Source organism: Cydia strobilella, chromosome 7 (genome assembly GCF_947568885.1).
Source record: "Cydia strobilella chromosome 7, ilCydStro3.1, whole genome shotgun sequence".
In the NCBI taxonomy this organism is placed as follows: Eukaryota; Metazoa; Arthropoda; class Insecta; order Lepidoptera; family Tortricidae; genus Cydia; species Cydia strobilella.
The window spans coordinates 4,696,226-4,718,696 of record NC_086047.1 but is presented as its reverse complement, the minus strand read 5'-3'; the positions used below and the strand labels follow the sequence as shown (position 1 = coordinate 4,718,696).

The window sequence follows — 22,471 nt, the reverse complement described above, 5'->3', positions numbered from 1 at the left end:
CTCATCGTTTTCGATGACGGCGATCCTAAATAAACATTATGGACGTTGTCAAGCGTGAGCCTTATGTGGCAGGCCAGACCGAACTTGCTCTTAAATCATGTATATCGATATTATCGATGTCTTAAATGCTTTATTGCACGTGTGACAATAAATTTGGCCAGCTGCGTTGAACGTGTACACGGAGGAGGGCTTAGGTCTTTCTTTCCGCAACTGGCGTTTTATGTCTAGGCTGGTGAGGCGGTTATCTTCAAATATTTTGACACCGTTATGGATGGCAGACCGTCAAGATGACCTTCTTCCAGCAAGTTCCTCCCAACGCTCAGGGTCGAATGGCTAAATTCGCGTTGAATGACGAATGGTCAGCTTAGCGGAATTGGTAACGCGTTGGAGCGGCAATCCAAAGATGTGGGTTCGAGTCCCACGTTGGCCAGTTGACCATCGTTGATTTTTTCATTGTGATTGACATCTGTATGTACAATTCTGTATGTACAATTTATAGGTTTTTATATACTTTTTTACCGCCACAAAAGATTTGATAACAGGTAAATAATTTAAAAATAAATAAAAATTATTTGTCTCTAAGGGAGGTTCTACGCGTAAAACCTTGGGAATGTTTGAGGGTCTACCGCGAAAGTCGTAAATGGAAATTTTGTTATCTGCATCTATAATTATATCGCTCTAATATGCAAGAGTGATAGAGTGATAGAATCTTGTTAGGCTGTACTAATATTATTGGCGCTGCGTCTCAGTCGAAAAATGTTTACGTATCGTATCGTATGCGAGTTTTTTTACGTACAACGAGATTGTATCTCCTCAGTCCAACTGACGGATTTGATGAGAACAATTCTGACCTTCTTCTAATGAGATATGTAATGGAGTGTACGGATACGGTTGTTGGATCTGGGGTTGATGTTATAATTTATTACAGTATTATGCAGATTTGTATCGAGTGCTAATCAATTGATGTATCCGTATACCAAAGGGTCCTTGAATACATGTTAAAGTGACGTTTGGCATTGCAGCTGCATTACTGTTGCGACTGTACTGTTGCGGTCTTGACGCGGGCGCTGTGACTGTCGTTTTGCTTGAAAACATGAGTGACGCTCGTATCTGATGCATTACTGCTGCGATTGGAACGTTCAATCCGTCACTCATTCTATCAAGGAAATGACACTGACAGCACCCGCGTTAAGGCTGCAGCAATAATGTACCTAGCAACAGTAATGCAGCTGCAGTTTCCATCCAAAAGTCACCTTTAACCTTCGTAGCGTCAGTGACAAATAGTTAACAGCTAACATGTTCCCACGTTTACAAGTGTAGGTACAGTCGGGGACATTCCCAGTGAACCACTTCAGAAAACCACCTCGATCCTTACGAGCGAGCTAAACTCCGCCTCCCATAGAGATAACCAATTACAATGCATTTAGGATTCTTTATGTTAATAATGAAAAGGGTAAAAACAGGTAATGAGACAAATAATAGGAAGTAAGGACAGTTTATTAGTTGTTGTTGTTTAACAAGCTATAAATTAGTCTCTTCATAATTTAAAAGATACTTAGCTACAAATAAGATAGGGATGTTTTATGAACTCCCTACTTTCTACAATTATAACTAAAAGAATAAAGAATTTACAGTTGAGGTATCTTAAAAATAGTGAAAAATTGTGTGGTGCAGAATTAAGTGGTAAAGGTACACTCAACCAATTTGATTCGTAGGCCAGTAATAGAACCTTGTCGCTTTAACAACTATCTAGATATGTACATGACATACATCACTCAATAACCACTGTCGTAGAAGATAAACAAATTGATTAATTATGACATGGTTCTATAGTGGCCTAGAAATTAAATTGGTTGACTGTACATTAACTTAGGTTTTACCTAATGTCTAGTAACTACATTCTATATATGTACATATTATTAAGCAATATTTTTTTGTGTTTTAGTGTTTTGTATAAAATGGAATAGATGGCAGCAGTGATACTCTACTAAATAGCTGTCTACCTGTTTGTTTCTCAATAAGTTAATAGGTACCTGTATTTTTAAGACAAGAAACTAATGTTCATCATTGCAGTCTGTCTAAGCTAACTTTGCACCGACTTTATCATTTATTTATTGTATTGTCATGTACATAATAGGTGTTACATAATATAAAGTCAGATCATGACACCCTGTAAGGGCACACAATAGTAATATTATTCTAGGCCAATTACATTTACTTATTAGTAATCAATTAAAATTAAAATAAAATAAATGACCGCAAATCTTAAAACTAAATCTAAGAATATATCGTCAAAAATAATTATATTGGTAAATGATTAATTGAATTGATTTGTCACTTTATTAGTGATAGTTATTATTTTAATTTATTGATGTCTTATAATAATAAGTAGGCTAATGGGAAAAAAATGTCAAATTGCAATGTAAAATCCTAGTTTGACTTGAACAGAACGAAGTGAGGCAGTGTTATTATAAACGTAAATTTTTAAGTATGATATTGCCATACATTGTCATTGCAAATGCCATGCAGTTAGCTTGGTTCGACTCAAGGCAATGTTGAGGATGTTTGCGGTACTTTGGAACTTCACCTAATTTGAATTCTTCCGATGTCATTTTAAGCCCAGGTTTTCTAGAAAGTAAGTAGCTCTTTTGTAATTCTAATAAACAATTTTCGAGTCTATGTTTTTCAGCATGTGCGGCTCGCACATCGATGCTGACTGTCCAGATCTAGTAGCACGAATTATTAGGATCGCTATCCCCTTTGTGCCCAGAATTCCCCTAAGGCCGCGAACTCATAATCTCTTGGCAGCCCCAACCACACGCACTGTAGCGCACAGAAACTCTCCGGCCGTGCGAGCCCTAAGACTTTTGAACTCGCTTCTGTCATGGGCACCAGAAAGTGATATTTTTGCAACTTCTTGGGCGAATATATGTCGGACATGTCTGGCATACTGTGAAACTCTGGATGTCACTTGAAATTGTTTTGTTGTCTGTCATTTCTTGTATATACCTTTTATCTTTTTCATTAATTTGTATAGTTCATTAGTTTTACTGTAACGCTGTACAAAAAAATTACAAATGTATGTAACAATAAATAAAATAAATACATATATATTTCAGTAAAAAAAATGTCTTAATCCATTAATCCAACATTAAGTAGATACCAAAATCGATTAATTAGTAAAGATCCAATATGTTCTTGTAGTACCTAATGCCAAAATAAGAACTAAACGTTCAAATCAAGACATAGCCCTCGATAATTGAAATAATGTTACAGTTGTCTTCCAAGCGCTCTTGTTAATAGTTTTGAGTGGTATGTAATTTTCTTTACAACCTATACATTGTAACTCGAAAATGCCAGTTCGTGATAACCATTCAATGCAAAACAGGGGATCCGTTGTAGTGCTAAATTGTAATAGACCACCGAGGGGTATTTGTGCAACATATGAGTGGATAATCCCTGCGTAGGCACTGCAGCTGGTAGCGTTTATAGTAATTTTCGGTTAAAATTGGTAAATGACTCCGGTTCGTGGTGTACGAACATCGGCAAACATTTAAGTACACCCTAAACAGATGGTAGGCAAGAGGCGTGTGCGGGGCTCACGTTTGAGTGATGGCATAACAAAAAATATCGGCACAAAGCAACCCTGCACCTATAAATGGAATATTTGGATCCCACGGTTCTAGTAGCTAGCTGAGTTCAACGCGAGACGGATTAAGAGCTCACAAAGGTAAAATAATTGTTAATTGTGAACGGCGAATTAAGAACCGAGTCACTTGCAAGTTTAACGTCACGCGTGCGAATTTTAGGTACCTTTTAGTCGGTTAAATATTTAATATAGTCATCAAAATAATGAGAATAAAGAAGTAACTGGTCAAATTCTTTTCATTATCAAGTTAATGAAACAATGCAAACAGGCAATAGGTAGTGCTCGACATACATACTTCGCACATAGGTAGGTACCTCACGAGGGCGCCGCGGCGCGTGAATGAAACAATTGAATCAGTTACAAGACAAGACAAGACAAAAGCATTTATTGCAAATCAATCAACCAATAAATATTTTAATTATAAAAATAAACAAAATACCAGAAGTCAAAATGTTCATTTTTAAAATATTCTATCTACTAAAAAAACATTATGTCCATATTATTTGCATAATTCGGCAATCTATTTAAAAATGTATTATACCGGGTGTCTCCAGTAACACGAGCAAATAATTAAATCATAGGTTGTACTCCTCAAACGATAAAACACTTATAAATTGTAATATATGTCATATATTATTGAAAAAGTGACGAAGCCCTCCAGGGGTGAAGGCCGGATTCGAACCGGCGTCTTCGGCGTCGGCGGGAAATAATTTGATTTGTTTCCAAAACTTGTTAATAAAACGCTTGTTTAAAATCTTTAAAAATTATGAAGTCTAGATTTTATTTTATACAAATTAAATGTTATTATAATGTACGCTCTCATCAATGTAATTGACGTTGCCTGTCACGCTTTAAACATAACAAAATACGCAATACATTGCGTCTTAGAACATATGTACTTTAAAGTGTACTAAAAATAAAAGATATTTTTCAGTCGCTGACCAAATGTTGTTCAGTTTGAGGCGTACAGCCTACAGTTTAGTTTATTGCTCATATTACAGGCCACATCTATATTAAAGTTTTTTTTTTAAATACTATGTCGGTGGCAAACAAGCATACGGCCCGCCTGATGTTAAGCTGCCTCCGTAGCCTATGTACGCCTGAAACTCCAGAGGAGTTACATGCGCGTTGCCGACCCTAACACTCCGCACCCTCGTTGAGCTCTGGCAACCTTACTCACCGGCAGGAACACAACACTAATGACGATGAAGCAAACCTAATGTACACTCAATACATTCATCTTCCTTTCAGATGCGCTTTCTTTCTTGTATTCTCCTCTGCTGCTCGTTAGCAAGCGGGCAGATACTTTCCTCTCCTCTACCCCTCGGCGTGTCGCCCGTGTCCTACGTGCCTCCAGGTCTAACCCCAACACCACCGGTGGCCCCAACTATCTTCCCCTTCGGCCCTACTCCAAGACCACTGGTCCCTGGAGTCGCTGGATACAACAACCCGTATTACAACCCTGCCGCGGGGCCTGCTGTGCCTATTCTGACATATAGCAACGATCATGGCGCTGATGGCAGCTATTCTTACAGGTAAGGTTTTACACGCATTTTTCTATAAAAAACTAAAACTATACGTACGTAAGTGTTCTCCACCGGGATGTTAAAACCTTTTCCAACGGGAAAATTCCCATAATTGTTAGATCACTATACAGCTATCCTCATACAGCTATAGTAGTCGCAGTACTAAGTGGCGACTGAAGTTATAATGCCATCCCTATCAATAGCGCTGGGTCTGAACAAGCATGAAAGAGATATGATTATGACTGCACTCGCCAATTGGTATTGCGGTTAGTCTAGCGTCACCTAATTGATTGATCTTGATATATTATACAATATTATATAATTGTATATTATGTACGCAAAATTTTTGAAAAACAATTTTTCTTCGATGGGGCAAGGCACCTCGTCCAAGCCAGCCAACCCTCTATACAAAGACCAAACATTTTTCGCGTCAAAAAAATTGGCATCTACTTTTCCCAATCAAATACCGAATATGCTTTAATGGATCCCAATTATTTTTGTTACACCTTGTATTGTATTTTTTTACAGAATTCTAATAGCTATAATTATTTTTGTCCGTTTGTCTAGTTTTTCCACTGCCGATGGAAAACAAGTTCAAGAAACTGGGTACCTGAAAGACGCTTATATCGACAACGCAGGGGAACCCCAAGGAACGCAGGTCAGTCAAATAATATCACAGTACGGAACAGCCCTTATAATTTAAGTTAACAGACCTTGGAAATACGAAAAATATGGACAAACTAAGGGAAAACCAACAAACAAAGAAGAAAAACAAAAAAGCAATCAGTGGTTTGCTTTAGTGGTTTGTTTATACGATGATTATGGTATCAAAAACCTATTAACTGTATTTTCATATGTATACACAATTACACATACCGGGTGTGGGTGGAAACGTGCAAAAAATTTTGGCACCTCATACCATACTAACTCTGTGTTTTAAATTTTAATACACTTTAAAGTTTATTCTAAGACGGAATGTATTGCGAATGTTGTTATGTCAAGTAACGTCAATCACAAATCATAATGAAAATGGCGTACATTGAAGATAAGTATTTATTTTGTATGAAAAATAGGAAGTCTAAAAGCCTTCGTATTTTTTAAAAGTTGTTGAACAAAAGTGTCACCGTTTGAGGAGTACAATCTATGTTTAAATTTAATTATTTTGCTCGTTAAACAGGCTACACCCGGTACATTATTTAAAGTAATCAACATAAATATAATTACATACCAATAATAGTTTGCCAATTTTTCAATACAATAATGAGCAATGTTGATCAATGTTAATCAATGCATTTTAAATGCCTCCGCCATCAGATCATTTCGCATTAAACACGAAGTGAAACCTTTTAACTCCATAATTTTTCAACTTTATTGAAAAATGCTACTTTGACAGGGTCAATTTCCGATCGAAGGCTCAATTCAACTTCTTTTAATATCAGCTCGCGTTATAGCAGCTGTATATTTTTTTTTTACATTTGGAGTAAATCTTACATATCATCCTAGCCCCAAATTAAGTAAAGTTTGTGCTATGGCCCATAGCCTAATGGGTACTAGGTGACAATATAAATACTTAAATAGATAAATGCATACTTACATACATAGAAAACTTCCAAGCCTTAGGAACACAAATTCGGGATTCAATGACTTAGCTGGGACCTTCAGTTTAGTAAGTTTTCTTAATTCTTACACAAATTGACTAAGCCCCACTTCTCTTCTTCTTTCTCGGTTCCTCATTGCTGAGGATCGCGACCATGTATGCTCCGTCTCCATAGTGTGTCATAAGCCATATGGGTCATGCACTGCATGTTGCCGCCAAGCACCCTCATCACAGCATCAGACCATCTCGTGGGTGCTTTTCCTCGCGCACGCTTGCCATCCATTTAATCCAAGATAATCTGCCTTTCCAGCTGTGTCAGCATGGTTGCATTTTTATCACCTGTCACTATCCTGTCACTTTCGCACTTACCTACTTGTTAGACCGTGACAGCCGAGAGAGCCGTGTGGCGATTTTCAGCTCCTCTAGGATGGACTTATTGGTTCTTATAGCCGTCCAAGGTATGCGTAGGAGTCTTCGCCAATACCATATCTCAAAAGCGTAGATTTTTGACTTGTCGCGTCTTTTCAAACTCCATGTCTCGGCATACGAAAATCGAAAATACCAGTTCTAGTCAAGCGCACCTTGGTTGAACAACGAATGCTTCTGTTCCTCCAGATCTTGTCGAGGTTCGCCATAGCACTTTTGGCCATGCCAGATCTACGGCGCATTTCACCAGTGCAGCCCCACAGTAACCTCTAGAAGGCTTGCGTTGTGGGTACTTAGACAACGATACATATAATATACAAATACTTAAATACATGGAAAACACCCATGACTCAGGAATAAATAAACTTATGGAAAGATAAAGCTGATAAGTAGGTAATTTATTGTAATCATAAACATATCATAATATTGGAAATATCATGAGCTCTCAAAATATAATGTAGAATAGTAACCGTTTTGTAATAAACTCGTCAATTACTCGTAACAGGTAGTGCAGGGCAGCTACGCCTACGTCGCGCCGGACGGCACGCCGATTCAAGTCAGCTACATCGCTGATGAAAATGGTAAATATGCATTCATTCCACATTAATCTTTTTTGCAAATGCGCAAGGAAGTAATGAGCTTATAATATATTAATATATTAGTGCCACTGAAGGCAAAGGTGTGGTATGGGTTTCTGAAGCTTATCACAACTACATTTCGATACTGAAAAGAAAAGTCAGTGATGTTTCGTTTCGATGACTTTAAAAAATTACGGTACTATAATTAATAACTTTTGTACTATGCTATTTCTGAAAAAAAAAATGTATGGAGGAACTTCTCATCAAGTTGTGTTTTTTTTTCTTTGTATTGACTACCTTTTGGAATGAAATGAAAAATCTATGTTTAGGCAACTAGTGGCCCATAGATTATACCTCAAAAACTAGCATATATATTATAAAATATGACTTAAAACTAAAAACCGGCCAAGTGCAAGTCGGATTCGCGTTCCAAGGGTTCCGTACATTACACAATTTTTAACAAAAATTTTTAAATGTGAAACGTGACTGAAATGTCTGAAAAACCCGGGTCGGATCAAAAACTAAGTACATAATTAAGTCCAACTCACTCTTGACTGCACATTTCTAATAGGTTTTCCTGTCATCTATGGGTAAAGAACTATATTATATATTTTTTTCAAAATTTTAGACCCAGTAGTTTCGGAGATAAAGCTACCTCATAAGGAAAAAAATCCGTTTTTTTCTTTTGAGGTAGGCGACCCTAATAATATTTAGGCGACATAACGTCGTACGGTAGCAGTAACTATTACATGTTCAAAATAAGTAGGTAAGTAAGAATGTTGATACTGCGAAAAAGCCATTTAAAAACTGTTGTATTCTTTAGGATTCAGACCTTCAGGAGTTCACATCCCCGCCAATGGTAAAGGCGTGTTACCAGCACCCGTGCTAGACAAGGACGGCAAACCAATCATCGACCGAGCTTTCAACAATCCCTACAGCCCCTTCAACCGCTTTGACGGCCGCAACAGCGGGTACAATGGGTACAGCGGGTACAGCAGATTGAACAGACCCTACGACCCGAGGTACCCGTATGATGCCCGGTATCCCCAGGACCCTCGCAAAACCTACGACCCCAGGTACCCCTATGATCCCAGGTACCCTTACGATCCGGCTACCTACAATCCTTACAACCCCTACCGTCCCTCCTGGTTGAACAACGTAGACAACAACAACAAGCAGTATAAGAAGGAGGAACCAAAAAAGGACGCATAAAACGATTGTAATCATGAGCTACTAGTTATATTGTGCTAGATTAATTATAATGAAATTAAAGTACTGTACAAAAGCGGTATTGTTTTTCTTTATTTACAAAAAAAGGTATGAACGCAAGTCTTCCCTACAAGTCTTCATCTTATTAGATTGATAACTGAAAGAAGTAAAGAAAACAGAAATATGAATAAACTTTAGTCAGACTGGCCAACTATAAAAAGACAAATAAGAAGATAAGATAAGATAGAGATAAGTTAGCCTTTGTACAAATGATGCGTTTTTCTCTTGTTTTATGTTTCTTTTTGTACAATAAAGAGTTTTACTACTACTACTACAAATACGAGTACACAATCATATCCTTTTTGCAGTAGAAATATTATCGTAAAGTAAGTAAGAAAAAATTGCATGACGCTCTTCGAGTTTGCTTCAGTGACAGCGACCCTTGGTCAAATTATAGATCCAATTTAATTTAGCCCCTGAACATTTATGTTTGACAAGCAGGTTGCGAAGAGAGGTTGCGCTTGCGCAAGCAGCCGTAGGGTCCACATTAATCAATATGGCGCCGTTAAATTACCGAAACGCTTTTTTAAACGTCGACGCCGTGTTTCTCGGAATAAGATTAAAGGATATTTAATACGAGTTTAATTAAGCTAGCAAAAAGCCAGTGAAACATTCCCATATAAGTCTAATTACAGATGATGCTCATTTTGGGATGGAACTTTTTTGAAAATTGCTATAAAATATAACTACTTATATAGTTATAGGTTACCTACTTCTTTACACTGACCTGAAAAAGTTCTGTAGTTTTTTTTAAAGTTAAAACTATAGTCTAGTTCACTAAATAGCTTTAGTCTTTAAGCTATTCGAAGTAAAATTTAAGAAGGGTGGCCCTAGTAATACGTTCACACAGAATTTTTACATTTTAATATTTTTTTTCGTTTTTGTATCTAAGCTAAAGGAGGATATTTCGAAAGATAATTGTTTTTTTAGTTAAATGATTTAGTTTTAGTTTTAATGCCATTTTGTAAAAGAAGTTTGCGTAAGAAAAAATAAAAAAAAAAATTTTGTTGCCCCCTGTAGAACACTAAAAATTGTCAAAAGCTTATGCTTAAATACAATTACATATAGGTACTTATGACGGTGTTCGTAAAAATATTAAGTAGGCAGGGACGAGGGAAGATAGGATTTACATTCTGTAATCAATTCATATTTTTTGACAAGAAATTATGGACTTCGTGAGCCATTATTCAAACCCACACTGATAAAAAACCGCTATAGTTTATACACCAGCATAAATTCGCCACTCTTCCATAAAAACCTCTTGAACTTTAACTTAGTATGAACAATTGCACATTGCAATATGAATGCCATGCAGTGAATTCATCAGATCATAAAATTTCATGCACGTACTAATTTGTAGCGCGTTACTGCACAACTGGTCCTGACAGCAATTAAAGTCAATAAGAAAATAATGTTATTTTATATGGAGCCTTGGTGGTGTAATTTCAATAAATGACAAAAAAGATGCTCAGCGCAAGTTGGCGTTACAAGCTGAGGGTTCTGTGTGAGAGTAATAATCGCGTTTGTAGTTTATAATAACTGCATATACCAATTTTTTTGTTAAATTCTTTCAGACAATATCAATGTTTTCGCATTAAGGACGACTCACGTTAGACCGGGCCGTGTCCGGACCGGAGCTTCCGGAGATTCGTTTTCTATGGAAAGCATCACGTGATCACCTGTCATGTCATAGAAAAGTTAGCGCCGGAAGCTCCGGCCCGGACACGGCCCGGTCTAACGTGAGTCATCCTTTAACTGTAATTTGCTTTTACGGATGCTACTTACTTTTGAACTCCCGACCGCAAAGGAAGGTCTTAATATGAGCCTCGTCCTTCGTAAAGTAGATGTAGCTTGTTGTAGATTGCGTGAGTTTGAGCCCAGAGACGGTAGGGCCCCAAATATTTGACCTAATCCACCAGCGTGGGCTCACAGCTAAATCGACTTGATGGCTGTGAGCGTTTTTTCCAAGACCTAAGTTTTCATTTTTGGCTACAGGACCCTAACCGCTAAAGTGCGGGCATGTCACTCGCTACACTCGCAATCAAAGCGACTGGTTTGCATCTTGCGATGCTCCATGCTAAGGTTAACTTTGCCTGCCTCTAAAAAAGTAAAAACGGCAGACGCTCATTATGATACCAACCCGCATGAGCCCTTTCAAGCAAGCTGACGGAACTGCGACGATTTCTTACATAATGTAGCATGACACGCGTTTACTTGAAAACGTTTCTTTTTCATATTTCTTACTTTATGGCGTGTCTGGATAATGAATGTTTCGCTTCTTCGTATTGAAATTTGCGCGTCTTTGTGCGTGTTTTGTGTACACATAGCAAGAAGGAAAATGGGTAAACTTTGCAAATAATTTATATACCTATACATACCTACCTACATATAAGACAGGATGCATAAATAAAATAGTTATTTTCGATACAAGTGCGGAAAAGAGGAAATTCGAAACGAGTGGCGATAAATTAAAACACGACCCAGCATATGTATTACATGTCACTGGATTACATATAAAAAGAAAAACTTTGTTAGAAATTTGCTCTTTCCAGGTACGCGACTGCTTTTTCTGACAGGATCTTAAAATCGTCTACATGGCCTGTGTATCTAAATAGATGCTCGTTTTATTATACCTGGTATCTATCATTAGATTAGGTTAAATTTAGCATTATCAGCTCAAACGAAAACCGGGAAGTAGGTCAAGTGCACCTATTTTATAAGATTATTTTTATAGATAGACACTGGAAAAAGTAAAAGTAAATACGAGCTTGTAACGTAAAAAAAGTTTATTTTAAGTTCAGTGACGTCGATCAATTTCAGGTTAAATAAATGATAAATTTAGTTATAGCAGCATGAGTCACAATTCTCTCTCCAATAGATTGAAAATGCGGCTACCTATTAACGTCATCAAATGTGACGTTTTCAATAAAAAGGTACCACATTGTCGCTTACCATAAGGACGAAAATTGAGTGTATCTTAATACTAAAAACCTGTCAGAGCGTCCTTATGGCAAGCGACAATGTGGTACCTTTTGCTTAAAAACGACACAAATGGTCGAGTTACCGATTGCAACATTTGCAACTACTTACTTTGATTTGCTTGAAGACTACTTGTCGGGTTGTGCCATCCTGATCTTGATCAAGATTGGTGAAATGGTGATGGTTGGGGAAAGCATCTAGGGCATCTTCGTTTTAGCATTAGGTACTACCTCGAAGACGTGGCCAAAAGGCCTATTATTTACCGGGAATTGAGAAGATGAGAGAGTCGACCTCACCCTTTCTTTAATTGTCCTATTGGCTTGGGTAAGTAATAAATAGTGTAAGTAGTGCCGATTTATTATGTGAACTGGTCAACGAGACTAAGCATCGAGTAATTTCTAAAACGCGAATGTACCAAATTAGGTACCTTCTTGCTTTAATATTTGTCGTATGCATATGCAATGAATACGATCTACAATTCAAAAGCGTGAATAACAACCAATTTAAGTAGTTTATGCCAGCTATAAAATAGTCAAGCACTTAAAGCAACCTATTTGAATCATTTTTAGGGTTCTGTACCCAAAGGGTAAAAACGGGACCCTATTACTAAGACTCCGATGTCCGTCTGTCTGTCTGTCCGTCTGTCCGTCTGTCCGTCTGTCTGCCTGTCACCAGGCTGTATCTCATGAACCGTGATAGCTAGAGAGTCGCTAGACAGTTGAAATTTTCACAGATGATGTATTTCTGTTGCCGCTATAACAACAAATACTAAAAAGTACGGAACCCTCGGTGGGCGAGTCCGACTCGCACTTGGCCGGTTTTTTTACTTTAAATTTTGTTTAATAAAACTAAACGTGTGCTTTTTAAAATAAAAAAGAGCCTGTAGATCCGCAATTTTCACTTCATTAAATATACAAATTATGTAGAATTTAGTAGAAAGTGTATTTATTTATTTTTATTTTATTAAAAACATAATTATCCTTGTTTTCATAATACCTATTTAACTTGCGCGCGGCGGCAAACAAGTTGCATAGTATTGATAATAACGTAATATCGACAAAGTCACACCACTCGGTCATGACGTACAACGAAATGCCATGAAATGACATGCATGTCACGACCTACCTACTGAAGCCAACTGCAGCTCATTTTAAGAAGAAACATGTTAAAATTTCACAAATCTAAAAGGTGTAAGGCTCTTGTCTTAACTTACCTGGCCATCAGGAGCGGTGTACTGATATTGTCCTTGCGCTGTCAGCGCCTCCTGGTCTGGGACGCCCAGGTTCTTCACATAGCCCTGCTCTTCAGCCGCGATTCCGTTGCCGGTCTCATAACTGAATGATAATAAAAAGAGTAAGAATAGGAGGCAATGAACCAGCAAAGCGGGACTATATTCACTAGATGTAAATATGTAATGTGAGCAATTTACTAGGCCTTTTACTAAAACATTTAAATTGTTAATTTTGCGAGATCAAAACGCGTTTCAACATAATTGCAATAATTCAATTCAAATCCAATTGGTAGATAACGTGTCACAATGACTGTTCCTCTGTCGGCAAGGGCCGATTCTTGAGTGCACCATAAAATATGTTAAATTACATGTCGCATCCGCCACGATAAGTAGTTGCAACCAATTTTTACGTATAAATACAGGGGGTGCGTTGTGAGTGCATCATTCCAAGCTTTGTCATCAGACTTGCAACCAGCAGCCAACATACATACAACATGATGCGCTTTGTGAGTATTGCTCTCAACTATTTTTTAAAGTTTTACTGGTCTTGAGCTGAGGTTAACCAATTTAAAGCGAAAGATTTATTTTCTAGAACTATTTCAAATTTAGGTAATGAGAAAAGTGTTAATTAATAATTACCTAAGTTATGTACTCAGCGAATCTCACAGATATCTAAAACAATGAGTACTATGTTCTGCTATAATTATTAAGATGCATTAATGATGATGATGAATGAAGTAGGTACTTAATTGACAACTTTTCATATTTTTTATGTTACTTTTTATTGTCTGGGTCGAAAGAATGCGAATTGCAAAATTACCTGTATTGTTTTATATCTACGAAATTTTTACTGTTCAATAAAAAGTTTATACTTACTCAAAAATAAAATAAAAATACGCTGTGTAAAAGTAAAAGCTCGATTTACCAACAAGAGTCTAGTATACCTACTAGAAAGTATAATATTATACTTCCATTCAAAGTTTAGTTTCACATTACCGCTCACCAGGGTTCGGTGTTTTCATAGCACGGTAACACTAAACAATACAAGTTTTCAAAAATAGATGACATTACACAAGGGCGAAAAAATTTAAAAATCACTAATGAGAATGAGGATGAGTATGACTTTAGGTAGTTTTAATGTGAAAATCGACTTCAAAGCTCACTTATTAGTCTTACCATGCTATAAGTGCAATACCATTTGTCATCAAAATTCGCATTTTTTATTACAAGCTTTTATTTAACTTGCAATGTAAGTATGTATGTAACATGTTTGTAAGGGTCAAATCTTGCAAGTTAAATTTGACCCACTTCCCGGTTTCCGATGAAGCTGAAAATTTGCATACATATGTAAGTCGGGTGACAATGCAATATTATGGTACCATCGAGCTGATCTGATGATGGAGACAGGAAGTGGTCATAGGAACTCTGTGATAAAACAACGCAACCTAATTGTGCTTGGGGTTTTTAGAATTGTCTTGATGAGTATTAGTTGTCTGTGGAAAGAAAAGTACAGTCAGCGATAAAAGCTTGTACCAAAAATTTAATTTTTGCCAAAAACTTATTTTGCGTAGTAACAGGTGAGGTATTAAAGCCATGGAAGGCCCGGAAGCTTTGCAATAATTCAATTGTAATAATGACAGTCTTTGTGACTAATCGACGGAACTGTAAGTCCCTGGCACGCTCGGCCGAATTTCACCTTCCCATACAAACGAAGTTTCGTTCTCATTTTAACACTACGCGTTAGATTGTAATGAAACTTTGCACATATAATGATATTAGGTATATCTACTCGTTGGTCTGTAATTAGTTTATATAGCTCTAGTATATAAAAAAACGAAATAGAGCAAAAACAAGTTTTATATGATTTTTTTTTATATTCTGGTATCTGAAGCTACATAAACTAATTTCAAGCCTAGATATACCTTATCCTATTGTAAGTACAAGGTTTCAGAGCAATATACCTAGTCGTTTTAAAATGAGAGCGTAAATACATTTGTATGGAGAACCGAGCTTGCCGGGGACTTAATGAGCCAAATAGATGCCTTGTTCATTCACTGTGACTTTTTTCACTGGAACTTACGCAAACTACGATTCGTGATAATATCAATTCGTACAGATAAATATTAGATTACATCTATCTATTTTGCAAGATTTTAATACGTTTATCGCTTTAGGTACCATTATCGTAAACCGTTATTAGTGTTATTGTTTCACGGCTACTTCTGTTAACATAAAGACATTCTTTTTAATATGAAATTCGTGAGTTAATCTGTCCGCACACTTGCGAAAGCCGCGGAGTAAGATCTTTTATTTATGGAAATGCCATAACGTCTCGGAGTAATTTTTCAAGACATATTATTATGCCTCTTTTGGATCTTTTGGTTATTACTGAAAAACTGAATAACAAAATTTATTACCCTTAAGATAAGTTGTTGACTTAATTTAGTGCGCGTTAAATTGCAAAAGAAGGTAATCAAGATTGATGTTCATTTCTTGAGAAGTTTTGATAATATGATAAAACATTTATTTTAAACAGAGCACACTTTTGTTAATAATTAATAAATTTAATTTGGTTAATACAATTTCATAAGATAATGTCGGGTTGGTAAGGTAGAGGAGACGGTGGTTAATTATCTTCCTAAGCATATTAGCAGCAGGAGCCACGTTTATACATTAAATAAAAATCAATCCAAAACGTTATATTGATTTGGCATTACTCCTAGTTAGCTTACCTACTCGCACCAATATACGTACGCGCGACATGCATTGCGAGTAGGGGAGTAGGGAGTAGGGACTATACTTGAGGATTTCCCCTTACATGATTTTTGGTCCTTTGTCCTGACAAATACTCCTGACAAACAATCCTGATTGCGGTGGGACTTGGCGAGTGTTTTAGAAACGACAACTAACCACTAAAAGCTAGTAGTTTGGAGTTGGGCATAGAAAAGGAAAGATTATGCTGTAGCTACAGCATATAGTGGCTAGCAAAGGGGCTAGGACCTACGAAAGGTTTTATATGAAAAATAAGCTTTTATACTTTATCGTGGTGATTGTAACGGTAGATCGTGAACGATATTCTCGTCGTTACCGAAATGGGCGTGCAGAAAATTTTCAGGATATTTTGGGTGATGTCCGGAGTTTTGACAGAATATTACATTTTCATATGACAACCGTAATTGCGAGTAATATCGAACCGAATCCCACTCTAAGGACTAGGTTGACGTAATCAATGTTATTTTATTTCTAGGTGATCCTCGTCTTGGCAGTGGCCGCAGCCAGCGCTGACGTCAGCAGTTTCCAGACCTACCAAGATCCTCAATACACGACGCCCATCCCGATCATCAGGCAGGAGCAGGTCATCAACCCCGACGGATCTTATAAATGGAGGTGAGATTATTATTGACATCACCATTATTTATTGAATCTCCTACCAAAATACTGATATTGAAACATCACTAAGTTTATCTCCAGAGAAATTATTTTTAGACCTTCGACGTTTAATGACGAGGGCCTCCAAGGGGCCTTCGGTATAACAAATATTAGATGAACACTTTCGAGACTGTTCCTCGGCATCGGCACCACAAATTTATAAGTCGCAGCAACCGTGCCCAGTGCGGAATGTATTAAGAAACTAGGTATGCACCAGATTCACCTCAGGATCGGTACCTATTAGTTCAAATCATCAATAATCAGGCGGGCGTTATGATTGTTCGCCGTGGTACTACAATTTTAAGTGTTCCGTACAAAACTTTGTTTTGACAAACGAAACACTTATTTCTTCTAATTTAATCGTAGTTATAGCACTGCAGTGATAATGTTTAAGCACGTAAAACGTAATTGAATAGGTTTGGGTGAGTCGGACCTTGCTACTGGTGACAAATGTCATCAAATAACAGCCTTTAAGGCTTTTATATGAATGCCTCAAGTGTGTCCTTGTTTTATTTAATCATATTCGTGTTATATTGACAAATATTTTGTTAATACAAATAATTACGACAGAATAATAATATAAAAAAGATTTGACGTTATGCTAGATTTTGCTTATTGAATGATTGAAATTATGTTAGAACGCGTTATCATCTCGCAAAATTAACAATGTAATTGATTTAATAAAAGGCCTAGTAAATTGCTCACATTACTTATTTACATCTAGTGAAAATAGTCCCGCTTTGCTGGTTTATTGCCTCCTATTCTTACTCTTTTTATTATCATTCAGTTATGAGACCGGCAACGGAATCGCGGCTGAAGAGCAGGGCTATGTGAAGAACTTGGGCGTCCCAGACCAGGAGGCGCTGACAGCGCAAGGACAATATCAGTACACCGCTCCTGATGGCCAGGTAAGTTAAGACAAGGGCCTTACACTTTTTAGATTTGTGAAATTTTAACATGTTTCTTCTTAAAATGAGCTGCAGTTTGCTTCAGTAGGTAGGTCGTGGCATGTCATGTCATGGCATTTCGAACCAATGATTTTCTTCGAATGCTAGGCATCAAAAAGAGTGCCTAGTAGAGCGCAAGGTAATGTCGTCCTAAGAGGCAGATCACCAAAGAGGTGGACGGATCTAATAAAGTTAGCCGTAGCGTAACGTCTAAGAATCTGGCGTACTAGATTAAATTGCAAAGATGCTATAGGTATGTGCGTAACAGGTCGAAATTGAATTCAATTAAAATTGAATTAATTGTTGTACAATGTCTCTACTCTTATTACTCCCCTATCGAATTGTGTTATCCAATCACCTGCTTGAGCATTAGACATGTACGGAATACGAGTAGATACACAACTATAAGTCTGATCCTCTCATCTTGATAATACATATGTCATATATAACAATGGCACAATAGCAAGTCAGTGTCATTCAATATCAAACTTTCGAGATCACAATATCAATTCAAATAGATGTCATCTTTTTGATTTCTATAGGTAGGTGGTTCCTAAGTCGTAGGCTATCAAAATAGCCAACTGGATTTGAACAAAGGATGCTCGCGTAACAATAGCTACTTAGATTTTATTGTCAGGTGCCGCTTAACCGGTTTTACCTAGTGCTGAGATTTTTGACAAGATTTTATTTCACCTGTGACGGTAATATTGATATAGCCAGCTGCTAAAATGCGGGTAGAACCAAGCATTGAGTAACGGCAATTAAATTTCCCTTTTTAGGTTATCCAGCTAACCTACATCGCGGACGAGAACGGCTTCCAACCCCAAGGGGCGCATCTCCCGACCCCTCCTCCGATCCCAGCTGACATCCAGAAGGCTCTGGATTACCTCGCCACGCTGCCGCCTCCGACCCCTGACAACAGGAACTACAGAACTCAATAGGATATACAGCGAATAGTCTTCGACGGCCGAACGATTATAAATAGCTTAACGTAAAAATGTATGGGATGACAGATACGACATAATGTTACGCGGTCTTGGCTACTTCTCGGCCTGGACAGTATTGCAATTTTCTAAAAAGTATTGCTAAATGTACTCTACGTCAAGTCTATTTTATCATCTTCTACTTCTTTCTCCAAGTTCCGTATTCCTATTTTCTTTCTTTCGTTGTAGACAATTTTTGTCATTCTCTTTCATAACTTTCGTAAGTCCGTTTTCGCTCATACTTCAGGACATTCTGCTATAGTTTCTATAGGTACTCAAAAGCAAGGAAGAAGTGTCACCTTGTATAAACATTTTGATGAGAAATGCATGATATTTATTACTCTTGAGTGTATGAATAATGTAAGTGTTCGCTTCTTTGCTAATCTCACAAGTTCAGTGATACTAAAAGTTTATACCTCGCCACTGACATTATAATGTTTTCAATAATGTGCATGACCATCTTTTAAGTACAGTAACGGACAGAGACAGGCATTGGAACTGAATTGTACTTTGTAGTGTGTATATCGCATTCACTTGCTTAAGACTTGCTTTGCTGTAAGACGTCATTATAACGTGACTAGCGTGTAGCTTATTTAAAATTAGTTCCTCTTTTTACTTTAAATATGACAATTTCATATCTACCTGTTCAAAATTTTAAGATCTTATTCTATGGTCGTTTCCATTCTGAGGCAATTCATATGTAACAAAGTAGCTTAAAAGGCTTAGAAATTTGTGCTAGTTGTTATAAATAAATATTATTATTGTTTTCAAAACAAACCTGTAAAAAATAAGCAAATGTGATTAGTGTTAAGCATTTTATATTGTTTCTTTATTTGTATTTAATTAATATCTTAAAATAAATGTGTTTTATGTTATGGAGTTATTTTATTTAAAAAAATATTGCAAAAAGCTTGCCTTTATTTGACCGCAATCTCACCTGATGGTAAGATATTATAATAATAATATTTGTGTCGTTTTCAAGCAAAAGGTACCACATTGTCGCTTACCATAAAGGCGAAAATTGCTTGTATCTTTATACGAAAAACCTGTCAGAGCGTCCTTATGGTAAGCGACAATGTGGTACCTCTTGCTTGAAAACGACACATATATTGTTAGATACCGATTAAGTACTTACTTTGCTATCACAGAGATGTTGTTGTCAAGAAACATGGCTGAATAAGAAGTAAACTTAAAGATAACATTAAAACACTTCGTCGTTGTACGAGTAGGTAACGTAGGTAAGGTACATTATTACATATGATAAAAACTCCTTTTCATTATTATTTTTTGCGTGGTTTTTCTCACAGTTTATGCATAACATCTTCTTCCCCAAACACTTGTTAGGTACCTCGTTCATTTAAAAAAATAATGTCATCAATAAAAATTATACAACAGGTAAAATTCGCAGAAAAATAATCGCGAAAGAGCGAAGCAGAAGACTCTCCGCGAACATCAAAAATTCAAATTTCGTTATCTGCGTCTCTATTGCTCTTGCATAATATTCGAGCGACAGAGACAAATAGCCAAACGAACGAAGTAGTTCCCGGTAGGCCGTCGGATGAGCGCCTTTCGGTTGTTCTCGAACAATCGGATTGGCGTGGCGTCTGCTTGCCCAAGAACCGGTCGAATCACTTTCCCCACACGTGTCAAGGTCGCGCGCCATAAACTTCACTCCTAATGACCTCTTGACCCGGTCGGTTGGCAACCAGCGGTCATGGGCTGAAGGCAATTTTTATCTAATATTATTTGGGTTTTAAGTTTAAACAATAGAGTGGCTTGAGAATACTGATTTTAAAATTAGGACAACATTTCCATCTTTGCGTTTCTCCAGAAAGTTCCTGGACCGGTACGACCTTCAAAAAAAGAGCGTACTTCCACCTTAAAGGCCGGCAACTTAAGGTTCCCAAAAAGAGTTTAAACAAATCAGAATAAGAATAACAATAAGAATCAGAATATGGTCGTTTCCTATTGATAAATTAAATCGTTCAGTGATCATGAAATCAACGAAATTTCATCTGACAGCAAGATCACACATTTATAATTTTGCGATTTCGATTATTTTAAAATCAACAAAAAATCATTTAAAGGAGGTCGGTTACTTGTGACATCACAGGATGTGTTTTTCATCGTATTGATTCATTGTTTTGAGGTTACACAAATAAATATATCTTATACCTACCTTTAGATGAGCAATTCTTGTATATATTTCGGGGATCTCGGAAACGGCTCTAATGATTTCGATAAAATTTGCTATATGGGGGTTATCGGGGGCGAAAAATCGGATCTAGCTAGGGCTTAATTATCTCTGGGAAAACGCGCATTTTTGAGTTTTTATATGTTTTCCGGGCAAAGCTCGGTCTTCCAGATATTAAGGTTATTATGCATGTATAATTTTCGCTAAAAAACATCCTTACGTTGTTTTTCTTCGTATCGTAATCGTGTAGATTAGAATGCCTAGGCATTCCGAGTAAAGTCAACTGCTGCACGCTGAGAAATTACTTATATGAACTGAAAAGTATAGGTCCTTTACAGAATAAGTGAAAAAAAATATTGCTTAACATATGATATTGCTGTTTCATAGCCTTCCAAAACAGAAAATATATACTTCATGATAATCTACAACTTCAACCTTGTAATTCTTGCAATAAAATTAAACTATTTAAGATTATTTAATATTAAATTATTAAGTTAAATTATTTGAAAAAAATATACTGAGTGTAGATAGATAATTAGGTAGGTACCTTTATATTACGGCCTTTACGATAATTAGAAGCACACGGCTGACACTACAGTGGCCTGCACGGGTGTCACATGCTTGTTGTCGATCATTTAATTATCTATGATTATGTACATAAAGTTTTTAAGTCCCCGGTAAGCTCGGCCGAATTTCACCTTCCCATACAAACGGAGTTTCGTTCTCATTTTAATTTTAAGTATCTTATTTATTTATAAATTCGTTTACACGAATTTTATAACTACGTGCTGGATTGTAATGAAACTTTGGACATACAATGACATGTGGTATATCTAGGTTTGTAATTAGTTTATATAGCTCCAGTTTATAAAATAAACGAAATAGAGCAAAAACAAGTTTTGTATGAAAAACTTAAATTCGCTGTATTTTTTAACTATGTTATCTGAAGCTACATAAACTTATTACCGACATAGATATACCTTATCCTGTTGTAAGTAGAAAGTTTCAGAGCAAACTTTTTAAAATGAGAGCGTAAGCGTAACTACGTTTGTATGGAGAACCGAGCTTGCCGGGGACCCTTAATTAAAACTTTATGTTATGAAACTCCATTAATTTTATATTTTTTTATTCAAACTAATTTGACGCTTATAAAAAAGCATCGTAAACCTAGTTCGGATTCAAAATGCCAGTATTAATGACCACTTGCACCTTTAATAAAATGCTTGACATGTTTATGTTCTGAACACGACATTATCGAGTAAAGATTCAATCTTAATTGAATAACCTGTAAGGTTAATGTCAGTGTCGCTTAATGATTATATTTAATTTACATGAACATAAATTAGGTTCGCGCTGTTTTTTAATAAGTTTTTATTGTTAAGTGAATGCATTATATGAAGTTTATTAATGTACATTACATTTTACAGTTCACATGTTTTAGTTCCATACAACTAATTTGTTTTATTTTTATACATTTGTGATACTTTAAATTGCAAGCGATAATTGGCTACGCTGTCCACTTGCTATCACGTGGGCCATAGTGACATAAAACGTGTAAGCCGTACCAGGGATGCAGCTATTGTAGAGCACCTGAAATACACACATAAATATGTACCTACCTGAATTCTACCACTCGGCCTTCGGACTAGCAAGAAAATACGTC

At 36.6% G+C, this 22,471-nt stretch overlaps 3 protein-coding genes across 3 annotated transcripts in view; all 3 read left to right on the top strand.

The window, feature by feature from the left end:
- The window catches only part of LOC134742963 (larval cuticle protein 1-like), a 127,592-nt gene that overhangs the window by 18,280 nt on the left and 86,841 nt on the right, over window positions 1-22,471 (top strand). The window lies entirely within an intron of this gene.
- On the top strand, window positions 288-9,055 carry LOC134742788 (uncharacterized). The gene is made up of 6 exons (XM_063675974.1): window positions 288-358; window positions 2,690-2,849; window positions 4,901-5,184; window positions 5,743-5,833; window positions 7,704-7,779; window positions 8,600-9,055. The coding sequence occupies exons 1-6, from the start codon at window positions 288-290 to the stop codon at window positions 8,986-8,988; spliced, it is 1,071 nt and encodes a 356-aa protein (XP_063532044.1). The 3' UTR covers window positions 8,989-9,055.
- Window positions 13,579-18,572, top strand: LOC134742787 (endocuticle structural glycoprotein ABD-4-like). The gene is made up of 4 exons (XM_063675973.1): window positions 13,579-13,761; window positions 16,503-16,642; window positions 17,472-17,592; window positions 18,411-18,572. The coding sequence occupies exons 1-4, from the start codon at window positions 13,750-13,752 to the stop codon at window positions 18,570-18,572; spliced, it is 435 nt and encodes a 144-aa protein (XP_063532043.1). The 5' UTR covers window positions 13,579-13,749.